The sequence below is a fragment of the Leptonychotes weddellii genome, chromosome 5 (assembly GCF_054177405.1).
Source record: "Leptonychotes weddellii isolate Sample4059 chromosome 5, ASM5417740v2, whole genome shotgun sequence".
NCBI lineage: Eukaryota > Metazoa > Chordata > Mammalia > Carnivora > Phocidae > Leptonychotes > Leptonychotes weddellii.
In genome coordinates this window covers 151,050,967-151,075,325 of record NC_138373.1, presented here as the reverse complement: position 1 = coordinate 151,075,325, position 24,359 = coordinate 151,050,967, and the positions used below count along the sequence as shown (strand labels likewise).

The following is a 24,359-nucleotide window of genomic DNA, read 5'->3' as shown; positions in this document are numbered from 1 at the left end:
CTTAAAAAAAAAAAAAAAAAAAAGAAAGAGATTGAGAGAGAGAGAGGGAGGGATGGAGGGAGGGGGAGAGAGAAAGAGAAAAAAGAGAGAGATAGAGGTTAATTTCATAGTACAGTGGTTCCAAACATTGGTGTGTATCAGAATGACCTGGAGTGGCTAATAAAGAGCACATAGGCCCAGACTCATTGAAATAGGATAGGGCCTGGGTTGTTTCTTTTTTTTTTCTTAAGAGTTCTGAATTTAAACATTTTATTTATTTATTTATTTTAGAGGATGGGGGAGGGGCAGAGGAAGAGGGAGAGAGAGAATCCCAAGTAGGCTCCATGCCCAGCGTGGAGCCCGACATGGGGCTTGATCCCACAACCCGGACATCATGACCTGAGCCAAAATCAAGAGTCACTCAACCGACTGAGCCACCCATGTGCCCCCACCTGGGCTTTCTTAACCCCCTGTCAAGTTCTCCAAAGTTTGAGAACCACTGTCATAGTTTAAAACAAAAAGGGAAATACATTAGGGGCACCCGGGTGGCTCAGTTGGTTAAGCATCTGCCTTTGGCTCAGGTCATGATCCCAGGGTCCTGGAATTGAGTCCCAAATCAGGCTCCCTGCTCAGTAGAGAGCCTGCTTCTACCTCTTTCTCTGTCCCTCCCCACTGTTCGTGCTCATGCGCTCTCTCTTTCTATCTCAAATAAAATCATTTTCTTTTTTTTTTTTAAAGGGAAATACATTAGACCATGTCATTAGAGCACATCAGGGCCTGTTCTCACTAGTTATACTACTGCATCAGCTGTAGTTCATTGATTTGTCAAATAAGTAGTATTTCTACCACTGCAATACATTGTCTCATGAATAGTAAACACTGGAATTTCTGTGCTCCTTGAAACTTCCAGAGCTAGGGGGAAATGATGCTGTTCAATGAAATCGATGGAATCATTTGGTAAAATACCATTTTGCTTTATGCCATAAATATACCTCATTTAAACTTTACAGCTACCCTACGAGAGAGACACTATTCTTATCCTGATTTGACCCAAAAGAGGAAATTGAAGTACAGCAAGATTAAGTAGTTTACCCCAAATCATACGACTAGTAAGTAGATTACAGACTTATTTTGAACCTAGGTAGGGTAGCTCCAGAGCCTGTTTTCTTAACCATGATCTCATGCTGCCTTCAAAGACAAATGAACTGTAGCTCATATCAAATGATGACTCTGATAATCAAATAGAGAATTTTGGGCAGCATTTGAAATAAAACCATCATCTTATACCCCTTTGAACCTTTCCTTTTGTCTTTCTGTAGGAACCAGGATTCTTGACTGCCTTTGAGTATAGTGAGAAGAGAAAGATGGTTTTCCATATCACCACTGGGAGCCAGGAATTTGAGTGTGTATCTCATATTTTTTACAACCACTAGACACAATCTTGGGAATATTGTATCTCTTTTCTTGAGTTTGTTAGAAATAGCTTCTTTTTCTGAAGTAGTAGTTTTTTTTTCTTTCTGAAGGTCTACTGAAGCAAACAAATTCCAGATGATTTGTAGAAGCAGGATTAAATTTGTTACAAAAAATTCAGACCCAAAATATAAGTAGTTTCTGAATCAGCCTGTATTTTAAAAACCATCTTGAAAATCAGTTTAACTTTTCATTTCCTTTTCTTCTTGTTGATAAAGGAAATTCCATTTCACTTTTGGCTTTACTTAAAAATCAGTCATTTAGGTTGAATATTCTAGAAGAAATAATCCAGTGCTTTTTTTGCTCTTTAGCAAGAACAGCTTTAACTTCCCTTTTTATTTACTATCTCATGATTCCTGAGACATAGTTATCATCTTCCTAATGCAGGTTGTCTAAATTGTGGGGGTTTTTTCCCCCCCACCTCACTAGGCAGAATTACTAGTTGTAGGTTAGATGAGTGGCCAAGAGCAATTTGAACAAAAACAGTATTTCCACAAAATAGTCCTCAAAACCCTGTCCTCACAAGATATTCCAAGAAAAAAGGATTTCATAGTCAAATATTGCATCCAATTGGATGTCTATCAGGCAGTTCAGACTTCATAGGTCCAAATCCAAACTTCTGTTATCTGTCCCAGATCTGCAGCTCCCAAAGCCTCTCTCATCTCAGATCCGCCTCTTTTCTGATCCTCAGAACTAAAACCTTGGTGTCATCTTGGCACTTTGTTTTTTTTCCTCTCACACCCTAACTCTTACTCATTAAGGAATCCTGTCTGCTCTACCGTCAACAACAAACCACTCAGTTTCTTCAACAAATAAATTATAAGGAATCAAAAAACAGATGAAGTCAGTGTTGACCTAGAGATTAAAAGAGATTTAAAAGACATATTACCTAATCCCCAATATGTGGATTTTATTTGGATCCTGGTTCAAGCACAGTATTAAAAAATAAGATATATATGAGACAGTTGGAAAATTGAACGCTTACTATATAGTTGATATTAAGGAATTACTACTTTTTTAGGTAATAATGATAATATGATTATCTTTAAAATAAGAGTGTTCATCTTTTAGGGATACCTATTGAAATATTTAGGATGAAATGATATGTTGTCCAGCATCTGCTTAAAATAATATGAAAAGGGAGGGAAGTAGTTGGAGGTTTATATGAAAAAAGATTGACCATGAGTTCATAGTTGATAATTGTTGAAGCTAAGTGAGAGGTACGTGATGGCTCATTATTATACTGTTTTTGTCCACTTTAGTTTATGTTCGAAACTTTCCACTATAATGTTTATATATTTTTCCTATGTGTGTATATATGTGTGTTTAGAAAAAAAAAGAGGAAATAATGAATTCAATTAATTCTCCACTACCTCCTCCACTGTTACCTTACTCATTTAAATTACCTATTAACATCTCCTCTGGAGTATTATAATAACTTCTAGCTTCTCTCTTTTTCAGACCTTGCCCCTACTATTTATTCTTCACACAGGAGCCAGAATGATCCCTTTAAAACTTAGGTCAGCGGCCCTGGGTGGCTCAGTTTGTTGAGCATCCAACTCTTGTTTTTGGCCCAGGTCATGATCTCTGGGTAATGGGATTGAGCTTGTTCTCAGGCTCCATGCTCAGTGGGGAGTCTGCTTGGGATTCTCTCCCTCTGCCCCTCCCCCCACTCTCTCTTAGAAAAAGAAAAAACAACAACAAACTTAGGTCAAATAATGACATTTCTCTGCCCAAAACTATTCTAATGACTCATCATCTCAGAGCAAAAGCCAAAATCCTCTCTAATCTAATCTCATCCTTTATTCTTTTCTCAGTTTGCTATGCACCAACCACACTGACTTCTTTGCTATTCTTAGAACATGCCAGATACACTCCTGCCTCAGGGCCTTTGCACTTACCATTTCCTCTGCCTGGAACACATTTTCCTCCTATATCTACATGGCTTGCTGTCATCTCTTTCAGATCTTTGCTAAAATGTCCACTTCTCAGTGAGGTTTCTCTGGTCACTTTATTTAAATATTTAAACTCCCAATAATAAACTAAAATTAAAAAAAAATAAACTCCCTGCCTTCATCCTCTGCACTTCTTATCTCCTTTCTAGATCTAATTTTTATTCATACCATTTAATAATATCTGACATACCACATATTTTACTTCTTTACTTACCTAATACTGTTCATTGTCTGTTCTCCCACTGAATGTATATTCAGTTGACTTTTAGAAACATAGTCCCAAGCACAACATGAACAACTCAGTTAATAACTAAGACCATTTGTTCAAGCTCCAGTTCAGTTCTAAAGAATAATGAGACTTAAGTCTATATAGCACATTTCCTATTGGTACCCCGAAGTAAGAGCAAGGACAGCAGGGTTTATATGTCGTTTTGTTGATCCATCCTGCCCATATACAGCAGAATCTGTGGTCTAAAGAGGTAGAGTGTCATTTGTTCTGCCAAGAATTCCTGTTCATGGTGGATAGATAGATAGATATGACACAAATGGTACACTTTCTCCTTTCTTGATCTCTCTATTTCTGTTTCTTTTACTAATGCTTACTTTCTATTTCCAGTAAGTTGCTAGGAGGTGGAATCGAAAGCATGGCAATCACAGAAGCTTTTGGAGGTAGGTGGAACCTTAATATTTTGTTATATGAAAAAAATTATATATACACACATACATATATAATAAAAAAACAACCAATAGTACATTGTATATCTACTTTGAAACTTATGTTGAAATATCAATTATAATATAGGATCATTCTGGGCTTAAAATACATTCCAACGGGTGCCTGGGTGGCTCAGTCGTTAAGCATCTGTCTTGGGCTCAGGTCATGATCCCAGAATCCTGGGGTCGAGCCCTGCATCGGGCTCCCTGCTCAGCGGGAAGCATGCTTCTCCCTCTCCCACTCCCCCTGCTTGTGTTCCCTCTCTCACTGTGTTTCTCTATCAAATAAATAAATAAAATCTAAAAAAAAAATACATTCCAACATTAACAGAGAGGCCTTGTTGGCATTTGTCATCTTTTTATCTCTGACTTCCATAGAAGAAAAGAGAATTTTATTTTTCTCATTCCTTAAGAAGGTAGTTGGATAATGAGACCAATCTTATTTCTAGGATATGCATGTTCCATGAAACATAGTAGATTTTTTCTTCCCTGATTCTATCTTCTATTTTTCTTTTTTTTTTTTTTAAGATTTTATTTATTTATTTGACACAGAGAGTGAGAGAGCACAAGTAGGGGGAGTGGCAGAGGGAGAGGGAGAAGCAGGCACCCCGCTGAGCAGGGAACCCGACCCAATGCGGGGCTCAATCCCACTACTCTGAGATCATGACCTGGGCCAAAGGCAGCCACTCAACCAACTGAGCCACCCAGGCACCCCTCTGTTTTTCTTCATAACAATTCATTCATAGCTATTTTATATGCTGTGCCTGCGATTCTAGTATCTGCAATCCTTGGGGAACTAGTCTGTTTTTTGTTGTTGTTGTTGATGTTTCTGTTGACATAGAGAAATAAATCTGGTTTTTATTATTTCTGTTGACTGTCAGGCTTAGTGGCTTACTCTCTTGTGTACTTATTGATATTTGTGAGCTTATTGCTTGATTTTGATCTATGGGAGCTCACTGGACCTAAACTGGTGAGTGGGGAAGTTTTTCTCCAGAGAGAATTTGCTTTTGTTGGGAGGTAGGGCATGCCACCAGTCTGAGACTACTTCAGCTTTCCTTTGAGGATCTCAGTGCAATGGGACAACCCGAGGCTCTCCTTCCTTGTAGTAGGGTTTTAAACTTTCATTTATAAACTAAGATGAAAAAGCTCAGTATTTTTTTCCCCATATAAGGAAAACCCAGTTCTTTCCTACTGTATATTTTTTTCCTGTGAGTCTCTTTTACTACTCACACAAACACTTCACTTCTGACACTTCTGGTCACCAAATATATGGACGTTTCCCCCCACAACAACAAGCAATTCTTGGACACCTGCAGGGTATCCAAGAATTCAAGTCAATTCTGACACTATACCCAGAGGTAGCATCAGATTCCACAGGCTAAGTAAGGGTTCAGTCCTATAAGAATCCCCCCCTACCTGTCCCCTGCCTTCAGATGCCAGTTACAAGCCCAGGTTATTACCAGTGCTTCTGACCAACCGGCTGTAGGTCCAAAATTCCAATGTCCCCTTCCTTGGGTTTGATTGGTTTGTTAAAGCAGCTCACAGAACTCAGGGAAACACTTACTCATGTTTACCAGTTTATTAAAGGATATGACAAAGGATACAGATGAACATTTAGAGGGAAAAGATGAGTAGAAAAAGGTATAAGGGAAGAGGTATGGAGCTTCCATGTCCTCTTTTCTATTATCTCACAATGACTAATCCTAAGGAAAACTTGGTTTAAATAAATTTTTTCTAAAGCACAGTTCTGTGAACAGATACCTTTAAAAAGTTATTTTTACTACTGTTATTTGTATTGCAGGATCCATCCATGACACAGTGGTACTTTATGTGTAAGACTTGACAGTTGGAAAGAAAATCGTACTCTGAGACTGTATTTCATTCTTTATGAAAATATCTAGAAATTAACTATGTGGCTTTGGTTTTTTCTATATTTCACAGAATTTCGTACTGGAAAAACCCAGCTCTCTCATACCCTCTGTGGTAAGGATACATAACAACCATAATAACGATAATAATCATAGCAGTCACTTACTGATTTACTTTGTACTTGGTACTTTATATAATCTCATGTAACCTGAAATTTACAAGGAAACGAAACTGCCCATGGTTACACAAATACCAAAGCCAGTCTTTGAATGTGTGATGCTTGAGGTAATGTTATATGTGCTACACTCTGAACACCTGAATGGAAACAAGGAGGAAGTGAATGGGTATATGAATATAGTGTTGTTGGTGGGGAGAGGCCCTCACTGTCCATTTTACCCATTCCAGCTTTACTATATTCTATCGACAAGAATGTCACAAAATCAGTTGAGACCTAGAATCTCTAACTTTACATGAAGTAAAGTTGGCCTTAAGATTTAAAAATAAATTTTTCTAAAACAAAATAAACAAAATACTCCTTTTGTACAAAGGTGTTACTGTGCATTTCTTTGACCTAAGCAGAAGGAGCATGGGCACGCGCGGTTAAGAAGCAGATTCTGGAATCAAAATACCTAGCTCCAGTCTTGGCTCTACTATTAATAACTGTGTGACCTTGGGCAAGTTGCTTCACCTTTCTAATTTTCCCCATCAGTAAAATAGGAATAATGATAGTGCCAAATATAGGGTTGTTTTGAAAAATAAATGAAATAATACATGAACCTAATATAAAGAAATTCTTTAGTGTTATTTAATAATACTTATAATGCAAATGCATTTTAAAATTTGACATGCATTAATTGAAAGGTTACTTAAATGAGTTATAAAGCATAAATTATATTTGTGATTGTTTCTTATAGGAAGAAAGTAATAAATTCTATTCTTTAGGAGAACTAAAAATTGTGAGATATATTGACATTCTTTGTTGAACTACCATGCTGATGGAATACTTATGGTTTTACCACTGGTTAGTAATATAAAAATATAATATGCTGTTTAGAAACTAAAGGATCATGACTTTTTGCCAGATTGACGAAAGAGTTGCAACCAACATAAATCCTATGTTAATTTATATATTTACTTGTGCAAAGTTTATTCATTTCTATTAATATTATTTCATTTTTTTAATTGCTTCCTAGTGACAGCTCAACTTCCAGGAGCAGGTGGCTATTCAGGAGGAAAGATTATCTTCATTGATACAGAAAATACTTTGTAACCTTTTTATTTAAATAAGTTGCTAGCATAATAGTGTGATGTAGTAATGTTACTACAAAGAAAGTTTAAAATATATCATTTGTATAATCATCCCCTAAACCAGCAATAATGAGAAAAGCCACAGGGAAATCAGTTGTTGGTAAAGTTTTCAAATCACTTTTTATTTAAAAAGTTTCACTTCTCTAGATGTGTTTGGTGTAAAATTCACCAAATGAATACATGAGAGGAACTTATATTTTATTTGTTTTTTTTTAAGACTTTATTTATTTATTTGACAGAGAGAGAGAGAGAGAGGGAGCACAAGCAGGGGGAACGGCAGGCAGAGGGAGAGGGAGAAGCAGGCTCCCTTGCTGAGCAGGGAGCCCGATGTGGGGATCGATCCCAGGACCCTGGGATCATGACCTGAGCCGAAGGCAGACGCCCAACCGACTGAGCCACTCAGGTGCCCCTATTTTATTTGTTTTTAATCCTCTTACTTCTCCAAAGATGGTACTTAGTAGTTAGGAAGAAGATTGTTGACTCACTCAAAGTCATGGTTCAAAATAAAGGGAAAGGAAAGAAGAGAACAAAAGCACAGAAAGGAAAAAGGCAGAACCTTACTGGGTCACGGAAAGAATTGTAGTTTAATTGAAATGTAAGATGTTTCAGAATTAAGGCTGGAAAGCTAATTTGGGTCTTAGATATGAAGGGCTTTAAAATCAGATGATGGGTATAAATTGATACTTTTGCAATATTCTAGGCAAGAAGTGAGAGCTTGAGCTGGGCTGGAGGCGGGAGGAATAAAAAGAAAAGAACAAGGGGCGCCTGGCTGGCTTAGTCAGTGGAGCATGTGATTCTTGACCTCAAGGTTGTAGGTTCGAGCCCCATGTTGGGTGTAGAGATTACTTAAAAATAAGAATCTTGGGCGCCTGGGTGGCTCAGTTGGTTAAGCGACTGCCTTCGGCTCAGGTCATGATCCTGGAGTCCCGGGATTGAGTCTCACATCGGGCTCTCTGCTCAGCAGGGAGTCTGCTTCTCCCTCTGACCCTCCCCCCTCTCATGCTATCTCTATGTCATTCTCTCTCTCAAATAAATAAATAAAATCTTTAAAAAAAAAAAAATCTTAAAAAGAAAAAGGGGACAAGAAATATTGGGGAGGAAAATTGATAGGACTTGATGACTATATTTGGTAGACAAAGGAAAGAGAGGTTTGAGAAACTACTGTCAGGTTTTTTGTCTTATAATGGGAGAATAATGACTCTAAAGACAGAATTGGGAAGATCATGTTTCAGACAAAAGGTGTGTTTCATTTCAGTGTGTTAAATATGAACAGGAGGACATCCACATGGCAGTTGGAAACGTTGGACTCTGTCTGAGAAGGGGTAGGGCCAGAGATATAGATGGAATAAACAGAAGGGCAAGAGAACTTAGAAGAGAGGAGAACTGAGAACATAACTTCCCAGTGTACCTAAGTTTAGGAAGTGGGACTGAAAAAGAGGATGCCATAGAGACAGAGGAAGTAGGAGAAAATCTGGTTGTAGAAGCTGAGCAAAAGGAAAGTTTCAAGAAGAAAAGTGTAGTCAGCACTGTTCCACGAAGAGAGAAAGAAGGCACAAACTGAGAAAGATCACTGAGGTTTGAAATTAGGAATCCAAGAGCATTTGCAGTAAAGGAAGATGATGGAAGCTTGTTGCAAATAAACAGTAAAGAATGGAGCCAGTGTGTTATTAACCAACAAATAGAAGAAGAAATACAGTAGTTTGAGGTATCAGGTTCAGAGGAAATTGTTTTTTGTTTTGTTTTGTTTTGAGATTTTTTTTTATTCTTATGTTAATCCCCATACATTACATCATTAGTTTTAGATGAAGTGTTCCATGATTCATTGTTTGTGCATAACACCCAGTGCTCCATGCAGAATGTGCCCTCCTCAATACCCACCACCAGGCTAACCCATCCTCCCACCCCAGAGGAAATTGTTTTTAACAATACAAAAGACTTGCGTAAGTTTGTAAGGCCAGTCACAATGAAGCCCCAGCCTAGCTCTCCAAGCTCCTTCCTCACTATTACCACTGTTAGAGGCAAAGGGATCCAATCTGTTCTAGTCCAGTATTATTGTCTCTAAAACATGAAAACATTGTACATCAGCAATCAGCAATAGATTTAACTATAAAGGTATTCATTATAATTGGTCATTATGATTTCTTGCATCCCTAATTTTATTTCCTATATCTTTGTTTTATCGGAGTACCTACTCAAGTCATTCTTTCAGAAAAGTAATCTGGGTGGTAAGCTTTGAGCCCTAGCATGTCTGAAAATGCCTTTATTTTGCTCTCGCTCTTAAATGTGAATCTGGCCAGTCAGAGAAGTTTGCATGGTGTATTTCTATCCTCCTTGGGTATATGATCCGTCTATCCCTACTATCTATCCCTATCCTTCTGAATCATACAAATCCTTTAAGGCTCTCCTTTGAAGGCCTGCCTTTTCTAATCTTCTCCAATTACCCAACGTAAAAAACCTTGTCCTTCTTAATCTGTTATAGAATTTACTACCTAAAATACCGTCTTAGAAGGAAAAAAAAAAACAAAAACAGAGAGCCATGTGCAGAAGACTTTATTTGGAAATAGCAGTCATAAGAAGACTCTGAAGGAGACTCCAAACTTGGGGAAGGAGGGTGGAATGCCATGTAGGGCTGTAGCAAGAGGAGCGCAGCTGGAGTTCAGCTCATTTCAGAAATAGTTGATTAAGAATGGTTCTTGAAAAGGGAGGAATGGTTCTTGCAGATGAGCAGCCACTGTTTGGGCAATTTGGATTTTATCAAGAATGGTAGAGAGGAGCAGTTAGGAGCCAAGTCTTATGCAAGAAGGAGGAGGGAGGACAGCCGGGGGGGGGGGGGGGCGGTGACAAGGACGTTCAAGAGCCCCAATGGAATGTTCTCATTCCTTTAGTTTCTTTCTTTTTTTAAAATATTTTATTTATTTAGAGAAAGAGAGCATGAGCAGGGGGAGGGGCAGAGGGAGAGGGAGAGGGAGAAAAAATCTCCAGCAGACTCCTCACTGAGTACAGAGCCCATTGTGGGGCTCGATCCCAGGACCCTGAGATCATGACCTGAGCTGAAACCAAAAGTTTGCTGCTTAACTGACTGTGCCACCCAGGCACCCCTCCTTTAGTTTCTCTTACATGTACACTGCTCTCTCTTGATATTTTCCTTTTTATATGTTTATAGTTTGCCTTCTTAATTATGTTTTACATTTACCTGTAATGTGGATTGTTTTATGACTCCTTATGTCTTCCACAAAGCATTGGTAGTTGGTTAAAATGGTAATCAATTCCATATAGTAATTGGTTAACAAATATTTATAAATTGATTTGAACTTCCCTTCAGCAGAAGCCCAACTTTTACACTTTCAGTCACATAGTAACCAGGTTTAAAAAGTGAAATACTGAAAAGCATTTTTACTGTGTCTTCCAATTCTTTGCCATCTTTGACCTGTTCACCAAAAACATCTACTGGGTATACTCAGTAGCAATGGAAGATTTTAGTGGTTGTCACTGAAGCTCTGAAGGAAAGAACACATGTAGTGCATTAGGATATAGACGGCTGGGGAATTGTAAAGACAATCCACTTCTACACATACGGAGCTAGTTGTAAACATCACAAATAAAATTGTAATTTGTCCTCATTTTACAGTTATAGTATGATCAGTACTATATAAACACTGTAAACAAAGTGAAATGAGAACACAGACATGGATTTTATTTTAGCTCACTTCACTTCAGAGAATACAGTAGGCATATTTGGGAATCACCAAAGACCTAAAAAAAATGTTGATTACTCCTTTATAGTTTAGATAGGATGTAAGTGATTATTAGCATCTTCAAAAATACCTTTGCAGGTACTCTGAATTCGCCTCCCTATGAATTTACTAATTTCAGAAAGCTAACACAAGTTCTTTAGAAGAAGGGAGATTTTAAACCCTAAACAAACCGAAAACAGTAGGTTGATAATTTCCTTCTGACCCTTGAGATTCCTTTTTTTTTTTAAGATTTTATTTTTAAGTAATCTCTACACCCAATGTAGGGCTCGAACTCACAACCTTAAGATCAAGAGTCACACACTCGAGGGGCGCCTGGGTGGCTCAGTCGTTAAGCGTCTGCCTTCGGCTCGGGTCATGATCCCAGGGTCCTGGGATCGAGCCCCGAGTCAGGCTCCCTGCTCTGCGGGAAGCCTGCTTCTCCCTCTCCCACTCCCCCTGCTTATGTTCCCTCTCGCTGTGTCTCTCTCTGTCAAATAAATAAATAAAAAATCTTTAAAAAAAAATTTGTTAAAAAAAAAAGAGTCACACACTCAAATGGCTGAGCCAGGCACCCCGTGATCCTTGAAATTACTTATTGCTCCTTTGGTTTATGTAGTCAAATTTATCATTTGTTGGCAACTCATGGTTAACAGTATATTAAGTTACTTCATATTGAACAAGCGAGGAATTTAAAGAGTGAATTAGTTCACTTTGAAGTGACTTGAATTATAATTCAGTGATACTATCTTCCTAGAATAGATCTATTTTTTACAGAACTGAGATCAAAAGAGAGTCACAAATCTTATTTTTTAGTTTTTCTCTTGTAACTGATTTGCTACATAATCCTGAGTCATTTGCCTAATCTCTGTTTGTCAGTGTCCTCATTTGTAAAATGTAATGTAGGCCATAACAACTAGCTTCCAAAGTTATTGTAAGGATTAGAGTATTTAGTATTTAAATTCATCACTGCCTCGTCATTTCTATCACTGTTATCACTAACTAAGTTATTTATTAATTTGGGCACTTATGAAAAAGAAAAATCTGATACAGATTTTAAGTGATTATTAGCATCCTCCAGAATACCTTTGCAGGTACGATGTTTACCTCTCTGTTAGTTTACTTACTTAAGGTATTATTTTTTGTAGTTGTTCTAAACTTTTTTTGGAACTGATTTATTGGATCCTTAATCTTGGCATACTCCAGCCGTCCAGATCGCCTTCGGGACATTGCTGACCGCTTCAACGTAGACCATGATGCAGTACTGGACAATGTCCTTTATGCACGCGCATATACTAGTAAGAGCCCCATGTAATTGGATGCTTGGGCTGTTTTAAGGTTGGCAGCACTGATTTGCTATTTGAGTGATACTTACAACATTTTGATGTTGTTCTGTTCTCTTTTCATTTTGCTTTCCTCCAAATTTATTTAGTCAGTCCACAAATTTTATCATCTGGCAAGCCCTGAGATACTAAAATGCCCTCAAATGATTTCTTGTTCTTGTCTTTGAAATGGAGAGTAACATTCTTTTTGGATAATGTAGCATTTGGCATGCATGCTAAGGCAGAATGTGAGATCATATTTAATAAAGCCATGAACAATTAAGAAAATCCTTTTATGACTCTCTTTTCCTTAACTCCAAGAACATAAATGATCTTAGCCTCTGCTTCTTCTAGCTGTTATAACATTTTCTCGCTGCATTTCCCACCAGGTGAACATCAGATGGAGCTACTTGATTATGTAGCAGCAAAGTTCCATGAAGAAGCTGGCATCTTCAAGCTATTGGTACAAGCTTTTAAATACCACTCCCTCACAGAGCTGTTTAGCGTATTATTTTTCTTCTATTGATACAATCCAAATTAACTTCTTCTTTCCATTTCCATATTTCTTTTTACATTAATCCTGTGCAGATCATTGATTCAATAATGGCACTTTTTCGAGTGGATTTCAGCGGCCGTGGGGAGTTGGCTGAACGGCAGCAAAAATTGGCCCAGATGTTGTCACGACTCCAAAAAATCTCAGAAGGTAGATTTTTAAAATAAGTGGTGCTATCGGAATAGCATCTGTGACTGTTGAGTAGGCTTTGCGGAAAAGCTCAGAATAATGTCAGGAGGCAATACATGTTTAAAAATAAAATTACTGGGACGCCTGGGTGGCTCAGTCGGTTAAGCGTCTGCCTTCAGGTCAGGTCATGATCCCAGGGTCCTGGGATCGAGCCCCGCGTCGGGCTCCCTGCTCTGCGGGGAGCCTGCTTCTCCCTCTGCCTCTGCCTCTCTCTCTCTCTATCTCTCATGAATAAATAAATAAAATCTTTAAAAAAAAGATAAAAACTAAAAAAAAATAAAATAAAAATAAAATTACCTTCATGGGAATGCAATTCTTTTTTTTTTAAACCAAAATACTAATTCTAATACAGTAAGTACCTAAATAGTAATAACAATAATAACTTTAAATAAATTAATTTATGTTATCAATGAAAAAATAGGAATGTAATATTGTTTATAAAATCAATTCATAGCACAGTATTCCTAAACTCTGAAATCGAAGCAATGAACTTTTTATACTGCTATTCCCTTAGTTTCTTTTTTTTTTTTAAGATTTTTTAAATTTATTTATTTATTTTTATTCTTATGTTAATCCCCATACATTACATCATTAGTTCTAGATGAAGTGTTCCATCCCTTAGTTTCTTAATTTTATTTCTTGATGCAGAATATAACGTGGCTGTGTTTGTGACCAATCAAATGACTGCTGATCCAGGAGCAACTATGACGTAAGCTCCAATATTCTGCTTTTGTATTTCACAAAGGTTAATACCAAAAGGGTTAGAGTGAAGAATAGAAAATAATTCCAAAATGATCAGTCCCAGTGTGGGCACAAATATATCACAAATCACTCTATTGCACAGTGAATATTACTTCATAATTGCAAATATCACTTGTTATCCAGAGTCTCTTTTTCTCTAGTTCTTTATAGAATAAAGCAATAGTTTAACCATTTTTAGAGATACTTTGGGCTAAAAAGATATTGGAGGGCAAAAAGAAAAAGATAAAAATTTATATTCCATATACATGAATGGCTTCTAGTCAGTATGATAAACTACCAGCCTAAAAACAAAAAAAGGAGGCTCTCTGCAGGGTATACAAGAGATACATTTATAAGAGGTCCTATGAGAGAAGTCTCCTGTTAGAAGAAACAGAATTTCAGTTCACACTTAGGCATGTTCAGAATCTGTTGAGGTGTTTGTGCACATCACATACTTATTGATGGCTCTGCTTGACAGATGGCAGTGAACAGAAAGGCAAGGAGAGCTAAATAAAGTAGGATGATGAAAACAGAAAATTCAAAGAAAGATTAGTTGCCACCATCAAACATTTTGAGCATTATGTATCTGAATAAGCAATCAAAATAACCCTGAATTCATGATGTCAATCTTTCCAACAAGTTTTTATTTAGAAAATTGTTTAACCAGAGAAAAGTTGCAAGATTAGTACAACGAATATACATGTATCATTCAGCTAGGTTTTTCTATTGTAAACATTTGCCACATTTTTTCTCTCTCGTGTTTTGTGTGTCCGTGTGTGTGCATGTGTGTAAACTCTCTTTCTCCGTATGTACACACACATACTCAAATAAATATGTGTGTATTTTTTGTGAACCATTTGAGAGGTTTTCCACCCGAACCATTGAGGATTATTTACAGACATTATAACACTTCCCCTCTTAATAATTGAGCATATTTCCTGTAAGAACAAGAACATTAGGGGCACCTGGGTGGCTCAGTCGTTAAGCGACTGCTTTCGGCTCAGGTCATGGTCCCAGAGTCCTGGGATCGAGCCCCGCATCGGGCTCCCTGCCCCGCGGGAAGCCTGCTTCTCCCTCTCCCACTCCTCTTGCTTGTGTTCCCTCTCTTGCTATGTCTCTCTCTCTGTGTCAAATAAATAAAATCTTAAAAAGAAAAAAAGGAACAAGAACATTCTCCTACACAACCACAGTATAACTATCACCGTCAAGAAATTTAACACTGGCACACCAGTGTTACCTAATATACATTTAGATTCCAGCACCTCCAATTGTCTCAAAAGTGTCTGTTCTAGTTGCCGGGTTTTTTTAATTTTGTTTTTGATTCAGGACTAATTGAGTATCAAACACTGCATGGAGTTGGTTGTCTTGTCTCTTTAGTCTCCTTTAATCAGAACGGCTCTTCAGCGTTTGTTAAGCTTTTATGACACTGACAGTTTTGAAGAGCACAGGCCAGCGGTTTTTCAGAATGTCCCTCAATTTGGAGGGTATTTTTCCTCATGATTTAAAATGTTAAACACTTTTGGCAGGAAAATTACGTAAGCAATATTATGGCCTTCTCCATAGATCATATCAGGAGACATACGATGGCGGTTTGTCCCATTATTAGTGATGTGAAGTTTGATCATGTGATTAAGATGGTGTTCACAAGGTTTCCCCATTGTAAAAGACCTTTTCACCTTTATAAGGAATAAGTAATTTGTGGGGTATGTAAGAGTAATCTGAGACACCTGGAAATATCATGTTCTGCAATAAGCTCGCACCAATTGGTTTTAGCACCCATTGAAGGTTCTTGCTTAAATCAGTTATTACTCTAATGATTGCAATATAGTTTTATTTAAAACCAAGGCAATACATCATTTAGTAGCAGATAAACGGGTCATTGACATATGTGTTTGAAGATATTTGATATGCCAATGTAAATTTTGTAAATTGTACTGAAACGAACATGTCTCTCTTTAGGCGTTTTCTTTGTGTTTTTTTTTGTTTTTTTTTTTAGGTTTTATTTTTAAGTAATCTCTACACCCAATGTGGGGCTCGAACCCACAACCCTGAGATCAAGCGTTGCACACTCCACTGAACAAGCTAGCCAGGCACCCCTATTTTTTTATTTTTTAAAAGATTTTATTTTTAAGTAACCTCTTTACCCAGTGTGGGGCTCAAACCCACAACCCTGAGATCAAGAATCATATGCTCCACTGACCAAACAAGCCAGGCGCCCCACTTCAGGCATTTTCTACACTAACCCTAAGAGTATTGCTGCATCTTCTGCAATATGTATATCTCACTTTTCAATACCCTTTTATGAGTACTTTCTACTTAATCACAGGAGATTCCAATGTGAAAAATATTAATTACATGAATGGTATTAAGCAAGTTAAAAAGACTGAGGGGGGGGAAATCAATCATTTATTCATCCAATAAATACTTTTTGAAAATCTATGTATCAAGATTCTGGGAATTCACTAGTGCACAAAAGAGACTATGTGCCTTGCCTACATAAATAAGAAAATAAATGATGTCCGTTTAATTCAGAATTGTGAAGACTTGGTAGGTCAGGCATTGTCTGTAGTTCTTGAGTAGTTAAGGCAATCTTCTCCGTTTTATAGGGTGTCTTTCATGCACAGGACATAAAGTACTTCACAAAGAGAATAATTTTAAACTGAAGAGAAATGGAAGATTTTCAGGGCTCACTTTAAAAAGAGAAAATGACTCATTGGCTCAGAGGGAGGAAGTGGGTTGCATTCAAATAAAACAGTACAAGTTAAAGAGCAATGTTCTTTCTTCAGGTATGGGGAGGGAACACTGCAGAGGCCAAAACTGTCTATCTGGGGTTAGAAGGCAAAGGAAATCTGTGGAAATTAGGTCAGATAGGGGTTCTTTTTCTTATATTTGTAGAAAATTTCAAAAAGAGTAAAACCATTTTGAATTGACTCCAATAAAACAACGAAAGGAGACATAGAGAGATGATGGAAAGAAACAATTGTAGGAGCTGGAGAGGGGAGATTTATAGTGAAGTGAGCTGAGAGCCAGACAAGATAGCAAAGGCTAGGACTTTTGTTGGGTGACTCTGCTTTGAAACTTCATCTCCTCCACCAAGCCAAATTGTGAGGAATCAAGGTTCACTATAATTATAATTAGTATATTCTAAAGTATATTAAATTATAACAATATAAATTAAATGTATGTCTTTATATAAAGCACATAGATTGCCACAACTAAATGAAAAAGAAATAAAAAACAGTACAGTTTTAAACTAAAGAATCTCAAATGCTATTAGAAAACCTCCCATAAAGCGAATCTTTGTTTCTCAGTGTTAAAGAACTCCAAGCTGCAGCTTGCCTGGGACCTGTCAGAGAAATATCACTATAATTGGTATGAGTCCCCGAGTATGCTGACAATAATTGAGGCTTATATCCCATGCATTATACTTGATGGCACATCGTATTAAAAAGGAACAAAATTATAGAGGCGAGGAGCTGCTGTATGATACAGCAGAGCATTAGCTCCTAGACGAGGCTTACAGATACAGATTTTAGAACTAAAATGATGCAGTTGATGAAGGCCTGGAGATAAAAAGTGAAAAGTATCAGCCTGCGAAGCTCCACACCAGGGCAGATAATATGAGTGACAAATAAGACCATGATGTAGCCACCTACTTTGTGTATTTGTTTAGCTAAAACAAAAAGTTATCTTAGAGCATTTGCAGTCTTGTAAATGTGCAGTTTGTTCTCTAAGGGTGTCACCCACTGATCCAACATCATTTGCGTAAGTTAAGAAGCAGTATGGTTAAAGAAAAAACATTAAGCCAAGTTCACCAGCGTGGTGACCTTGAGTAAGTCATTTAAACTGTTTGAACTTCAGGGGCATCTGGCTGGCTCAGTCAGAAGAGCATGTGACTCTCACGGGCGCCTGGGTGGCTCAGTTGGTTAAATGACTGTCTTCGGCTCAGGTCATGATCCTGGAGTTCCGGAATCGAGTCCCGCATCGGGCTCCCTGCTCAGCAGGGAGTCTGCTTCTCCCTCTGACCCTCCCCCGTCTCATGCTTTCTCTCTCTATCTCATTCTCTCTCTCAAATAAATAAATAAAATCTTTAAAAAAAAAAAAAAAGAAGAGCATGTGACTCTTGATCTTGGGGTTGTGAGTTTGAGCCCCACTTAAATAAAAGAAAAACTTTAAAATAAGTAAGTAAAAATAAACTATATGAACTCCATTAAGAGATTAAGAGGTCTTTTATTTATTGATTGCTTACCATGTGCCAGGTGCTTTTATGCTTTATTGTATAATTCTCTCATCACCCCAACTCAGCCTCCTTGGGCCTTCCTGTTCTTCCTATGAAGCCGGTCTCAGAATGTTGCTACATTCTATGCCCCTCCCCCAAGCCCCAGAATTTTTCTGCATATTTTATGAGAAAATGGCAGGGTGGGGAGATTACTTAACAAAACTTCTTAAACATACCCCTTATTATTCTTTTACTTTTTTTTTTTAAGTAGGCTCCATGCCCAGTGTGGAGCCTGATACAGGGCTTGAACTCTCAGGGCTTGAACTCATGACCCTGAGATCAAGACCTCTGAGCTAAGATCAAGAGTCAGACACTTAACTGACTGAGCCACCCAAGTGTCCCTAAACATAGCCCTTTTCAAAAACCATCTCTTCTTGGGGTGCCTGGCTGGCTCAGTTGATGGAGCATGCAACTCTTGGTCTCAGAGTTATAAGTTCAAGCCCTACATTAGGTGTAGAGATTACTTAAAAATAAAATATTGAAAAAAAAGTCTTTTCTTTCCCCCATATTTTCTCTTTTTGCAGTACTCTTCTTTCCCTATCTTCCCCTGATCTCAAAGAATCTTCCTCATTCTTGGGCATGTTCACTCAGCCTTTCTCTCCTTAATAGACCCGTTCTCAAAAATTCCATCCAAAAGCTTACCCTGCAGCAGGTCCAAAGTACCAGGAGTTCCAGCTGTCCCTCAGGGACAGTACCAATTTTTGTGCGGGCCCCTGAAAGTCTCCACTCCAACCAGTAGTTGAAGTAGACACTATTATTATTCCTAATTTGAAAAGGACGAAACAGAGGCTCAGAGTATCTACTTCCTCAATCATCCAGTTTATTTATTTATTTATTTAGATTTTATTTATTTATTTGACAGTGACACAGTGAGAGAGGGAAAACAAGCAGGGGGAGTGGGAGAGGGAGAAGCAGGCTTCCTGCCGAGCAGGGAGCCCGATGTGGGGCTTGATCCCAGGACCCTGGGATCACGACCTGAGCTGAAGGCAGACGCTTAACGACTGAGCCACCCAGGCGCCCCTCAATCATCCAGTTTAAAAATGGGAGCCTGGGGGTGCCTGGGTGGCTCAGTTGGTTAGGCATCTGCCTTCCGCTTTGGCATCCGGCTCCTTGCTCCTGGGGGGGCGCGGGGGGGGCTGCTTCTTCCTCTGTCTGCCACTCCCCTTGCTTGTGCTCTCTCTCTCTCTTTCTGTCAAATAAGTAGATAGATAAAATCTTTGAAAAAAAATAAATAAAAAATGAAGGGGTTCCCTCTGGCCAAGTCTGGGACATTTAACTAACTAAATAAATAAATAAATAAAAACGGGAGCCAGGATTTGAACCCAGGTATCTTTGATTTCAGAGTTAATGCTCTTTTAACATCACTGTGCTACCCTCCCTATCCCACTCCTAGGAAAATATCACCTGCCTTACCATCACCATAATTTTGTACTTCATGACCCCAGCATGCTGGTTTGAAGTTAGGAGGTCAGGCTGCTCTGGGTCTTACCCTCAACGATGTAATACACTATGTCCTGTTCAGTCAGATGGGGATAAATAACACAGTCTCTCTTGGCCCCTCTTTATTCCTAATATCCACGCCTCTCTCTTCCTCCAACCCATCATACTCTCCCATCCCCTGAGAAAAGGAGGAAAGAAGAGAAGAAAATATGAAAGAAGGGTAAATAAGAATAGGCTGAAGGGGGCGCCTGGGTGGCTAGTTGGTTAAGCGACTGCCTTCGGCTCAGGTCACGATCCTGGAGTCCCTGGATCGAGTCCCTGGATCGAGTCCCTGGATCGAGTCCCTCATCGGGCTCCCTGCTCAGCAGGGAGTCTGCTTCTCCCTCTGACCCTAACCCCTCTCATGTGCTCTCTCTCATTCTCTCTCTCTCAAATAAATAAATAAAAATCTTTAAAAAAAAAAAAAAGAATAGGCTGAAGGAGGAATGTGGGTGGTTTTCTGAAGCTGTTTTACTAGGTCAGAAATAGAAGTAAATTAAAGCCCTCTAAAAGGATGCGGAATGCTACATCTTCTCGTATTTTACCTCAAGCCTTGGTTATAATTGCTAGAATACTCGAGGTTCAAAGAAACTTTAAGAAAATTTCTTGGTCTACATGTCACTGAAAGAGTGGCTGTTTTAACTGAATCGTTTAATTAAATAACCATAGCTACCATTTATTGAGTATCTCTTATGTGCCAAGATTAGTGTTAAGGTAGAGCTAATGTACATAAATGACCTGGCACAGCTCCTGGCATGTAGTAGGCTCTCAATGAGTTATATTAACTATATCTTGAGTCCTTATGACAGCCCTAAGAGGTGAGATCTTTTTGTTCCCATGTTATAGGTAAAGAAACCGAGGTTCATAAAGGTAAGTAACTAGCCCAAGGTAACATTGATCATACATGTTTGAGTCAGGATTGGAAAAGCAGATAATTATGGTCACTGGGCTAATGCCTTACTTAAACTATTTCATTTTATTCTTACAAATACCCTACCAGTTAGGGACCGTTATTACTCCCCATTTAAAATAAAGAAACAGACACTTACAATGCTTAAGCAATTTTCCTGAGGTCACATGGCTGGCTGGTAAGCCAAAACTTGAACCCGGTCTAACTCCAAAGCTCATACACCACACAGTACATCAAGGCCATCTATGCCTGGAGAGAGGTTGGCAAGCTGTTGAGAAACTTTGCAGGATGTATCCATTACCCTGGTGAATTGACCAGAGTTCAGGACTCTCAGCCTTATAGGCAGAGATTTGATTTGGTCACCTGCTGAGAGCCAATCCATTTCTTAGGGGAAGATTCACATGAATCAAGCTCAAGAGACTCAACGAAAGAGCAGAGGGCCAGTTTACTGACAATGAAAAATGTAACTACATTTGAGTTTCTTGACCAGTGCATTCTCTACCTGTAGGCAGACCTTTATAGGAATTCAAGTTTTAATCTAAAGTTATTCACTAAATATGGAATCGAAGCAAAAGGAAATATTTGGATGAGTTAAGAGCATCTGCCATGGAGTAAGGACTCAATAAATCCTAGGTGTTATTATTACTAATGCCCACCTGCATCAGAGGAGAGAGAAATCATGAATCCCCTAAACTTACATGAAAAGTTCATGTATATACATATGTGCATTTTTCTGGGGGAGGGTCTGTATCTTTTATTAAATTATCAAAGTGTTAGTGACCTATAAGAAAGGTTAAGAGCCATAAATTCTACACAGAATCATGAATACCTTGATGGAACAAGTAAAATTTGAATTGGCTTGATATTCTCCCAGAGCTAAGGTTGTTATAGAATGTGGTAATCAATTTTGATTAAGTATAACCTCTTTATGAGTCACTTTTGAGGACATTTTTCTCCCAATAATATATTTCCTGTATGTTTTTTTAGTACTTTTGCACATTCTATAATGTATTTCCCCATTTAGTTCATTCAAAATCATCTCTCTTTGGAGATAACTTTTTTTTGAGATAACATTCTTAACATCCAGGCTCTTCACCTAGAGTAATCAGTAACAAGCAGTAGCACCTATTTTCTTTTGTGCACAAGGTACCACATTGGTCACAGTAAACAATAATTTGCTAAAAAAAATCATGGCTATACATCTAAGAGCTCCACCTTCCTGCTCTTCTTTAGATTATCAGCAATGGGGTGGGAATAGGATTACTTCAATTAAAGAGAAATTCTCTCTCCTTTTACATTTGCCTTTCTGTCAGAACACCCTTCAAAAGCTCCTCGAATTATAGCTTCTTTGAAGATGTGTATACAAATCTGTATCCAAAAGAATGTAGATCAGGGAGACCCAAATTGTCCTCTCCTCTGTTCATTCAACAATATTTATACAGTGCCTTTTATATTATAGGCACTTTTCTAGGCACTGGAGTTACAAAGATGAATAAGGATTTAGAGTATAGTAGGGGAATGAGAACTATACATTAAAAATCACAATGTGGGGGTGCCTGGCTGGTTCAGTTGGTGGAGCATGTGGCTCTTGATATCAGAGTCATGAGTTTAAGCCCCATATTGGGTGTGGAGCCTACTTAATTAAAAAAAAAATTACAATGTAGTGTGCTTTCAAAGAGGAATATACGGTGGTATGAGAGCATGGACAAGAAGGTTGTGCTCTGTTTCAGAGGATCAGGTAAGGTTTCCAAGAGGGACGACACTGGATGGGTGAGTAGGAACTAAATGAACAAACACAGTGGGAAAAGAGTTTTCGTTTACAGGGAATTGTGTGTGCAAAGGCATCAAGGTGTAAGAGGACTTGTTGGAAGAAGGAAAAAGCAAAGTTTGAGAGGGAAGAAGAAAGGATGACTACAACTGTAGAGAAGTATATAAGCAGCAAATAGAAAGAAGGGGAAATTGAGGGAGCTTTTTCCTGAGAAACACTCATTTCTTTTTCACAAAGAAGCAAGCTTTGTCAGGGCGCCTGGGTGGTTCAGTCGGTTAAGCATCTGCCTTTGGCTTGGGTCATGATCTCAGGGTCTTGGGATCTAGTCTCATGTCAGGTCAGGCTCCCTGCTCAGTGGCGAGTCTGCTTCTCCCTCTGCCTGCACCGCCTCTCTTGCAAAAATAAATAAAATCTTTATTTTTATTTTTTATTATTTTTATTTATTTGACAGAGAGAGACAGCGAGAGAGGGAACACAAGCAGGGGGAGTTGGAGAGGGAGAAGCAGGCTTCCTGCTGAGCAGAGAGCCCTACGCGGGGCTCAATCTCAGGACCCCGGGATCATGACCTGAGCCTAAGGCAGATGCCTAACGACTGAGCCACCCAGGCGCTCCAAAATAAATAAAATCTTAAAAAAAAAAAAAAGAAGCAAGCTCTGTCATCCAAGATGAAGGGACAAGAATGGAAAAGGGGGCTTAAGGAGACTAACCATGCTCATGTAGGAGAATTACTAAGCAGTACTGAGAGACCATCTGAGAGAAGCAGTAACATAGCTGTTGAAAGTTCTCTCCACCCATTTAGCTTCTTGTCTCCTCTTGATAGAAATTTCTAATTGGTGTACCTTCTGTGGAAGCACCAGTCTTTCTTCAGTCCAGTATTCTCCTTGATATTTTTATAACATCCATATTTTACGTTCAAAAATATCTTTGAGCACCCACTGTGTAGCTCGTTGCCACAAAGTTAAATACAGCTGGTTGCTACACTGTTAAATACTGTGTCTGCCCTTAAGGAGCTTAGTGACGGCTAATAGAAGAGAGATTGAAGGGAAATATAAAAGGTGAATAATAATAGCACTAAAGGCACAATATGAAACGTACATTAGGGAAGCGTAAGTATAGTATTTGCAAGTTCAGAGTCCTAGCCCTGTTTGATATCATCAGGGCACATCTGTATAGAACATAGGATTCTTTTAAGACCCTGAAGAACCACCAATAACATAGGATCACCTGGAAAATTCGGAGCCATTCCATTAAAAAGAGTGGCATTGAACTGTAAGCATTACATAGACAACTCAACTCTAGCTATTTCATCCAATTGAGATCACTTTATTGCTTTACCCCTTCAGCGGCCTGCAGAAAGCAACCTAGCCTTCTGACTTATTTTTTTTATTAACATTCCACTTAGTTAACATACTGTGTAATATTAGTTTCTGGTGTACAACTTAGTGATTCAACACGTCCATACATCACCCGGTGCTCATCACAAGTGCCCTCCTTAATCCACATTACCTATTTAAGCCATTCCCCACCTCTCCCTTCTGGTAACCATCAGTTTGTTCTCTATAGTTAAGAGTCTGTTTCTTGGTTTGCCTCTCTTTTTTTCCGCTATGATCATTTGTTTTGTTTCTTAAATTACACATGTGAGTGAAATCATATGGTATTTGTCTTTCTCTGACTGACTTATTTTGCTTAGCATAATACTGTCTAGCTCCATACACGTCATTGCAAATGGCACTATTAGGTATTTACCCTAAGGATACAAAAATACTAATTCAAGGGGATTCCTGCATCCCGATGTTTATAGCAGCATTAACAACAATAGCCAAATTATAGAAAGAGTGCAAATGTCCATCAACTGATAAATGGATAAAGATGTAGTATATGGCCTTCTGACTTTTTTTTTTTTTTAAAGATTTTATTTATTTATTTGACAGAGAGAGAGATAGTGAGAGCAGTAACACAAGCAGGGGGAATGGGAGAGGGAGAAGCAGGCTTCTTGCCGAGCAGGGAGCCCGATGTGGGACTCGATCCCAGGACCCTGGGATCATGACCTGAGCCGAAGGCAGACGCTTAACGACTGAGCCACCCAGGCGCC

General features: G+C 38.5%; 1 protein-coding gene across 1 annotated transcript in view; it reads left to right on the top strand.

Annotated features, from left to right (window-relative positions):
• DMC1 (DNA meiotic recombinase 1) overlaps positions 1-24,359 on the top strand; it is a 38,938-nt gene that overhangs the window by 4,757 nt on the left and 9,822 nt on the right. The window contains exons 5-12 of the mRNA XM_031018278.2: positions 1,299-1,381; positions 4,021-4,073; positions 6,060-6,101; positions 7,181-7,253; positions 12,233-12,324; positions 12,738-12,811; positions 12,937-13,051; positions 13,739-13,799. Coding sequence (XP_030874138.1) covers positions 1,299-1,381; positions 4,021-4,073; positions 6,060-6,101; positions 7,181-7,253; positions 12,233-12,324; positions 12,738-12,811; positions 12,937-13,051; positions 13,739-13,799 — 593 coding nt within the window. The remainder of the gene's footprint in view (positions 1-1,298; positions 1,382-4,020; positions 4,074-6,059; positions 6,102-7,180; positions 7,254-12,232; positions 12,325-12,737; positions 12,812-12,936; positions 13,052-13,738; positions 13,800-24,359) is intronic.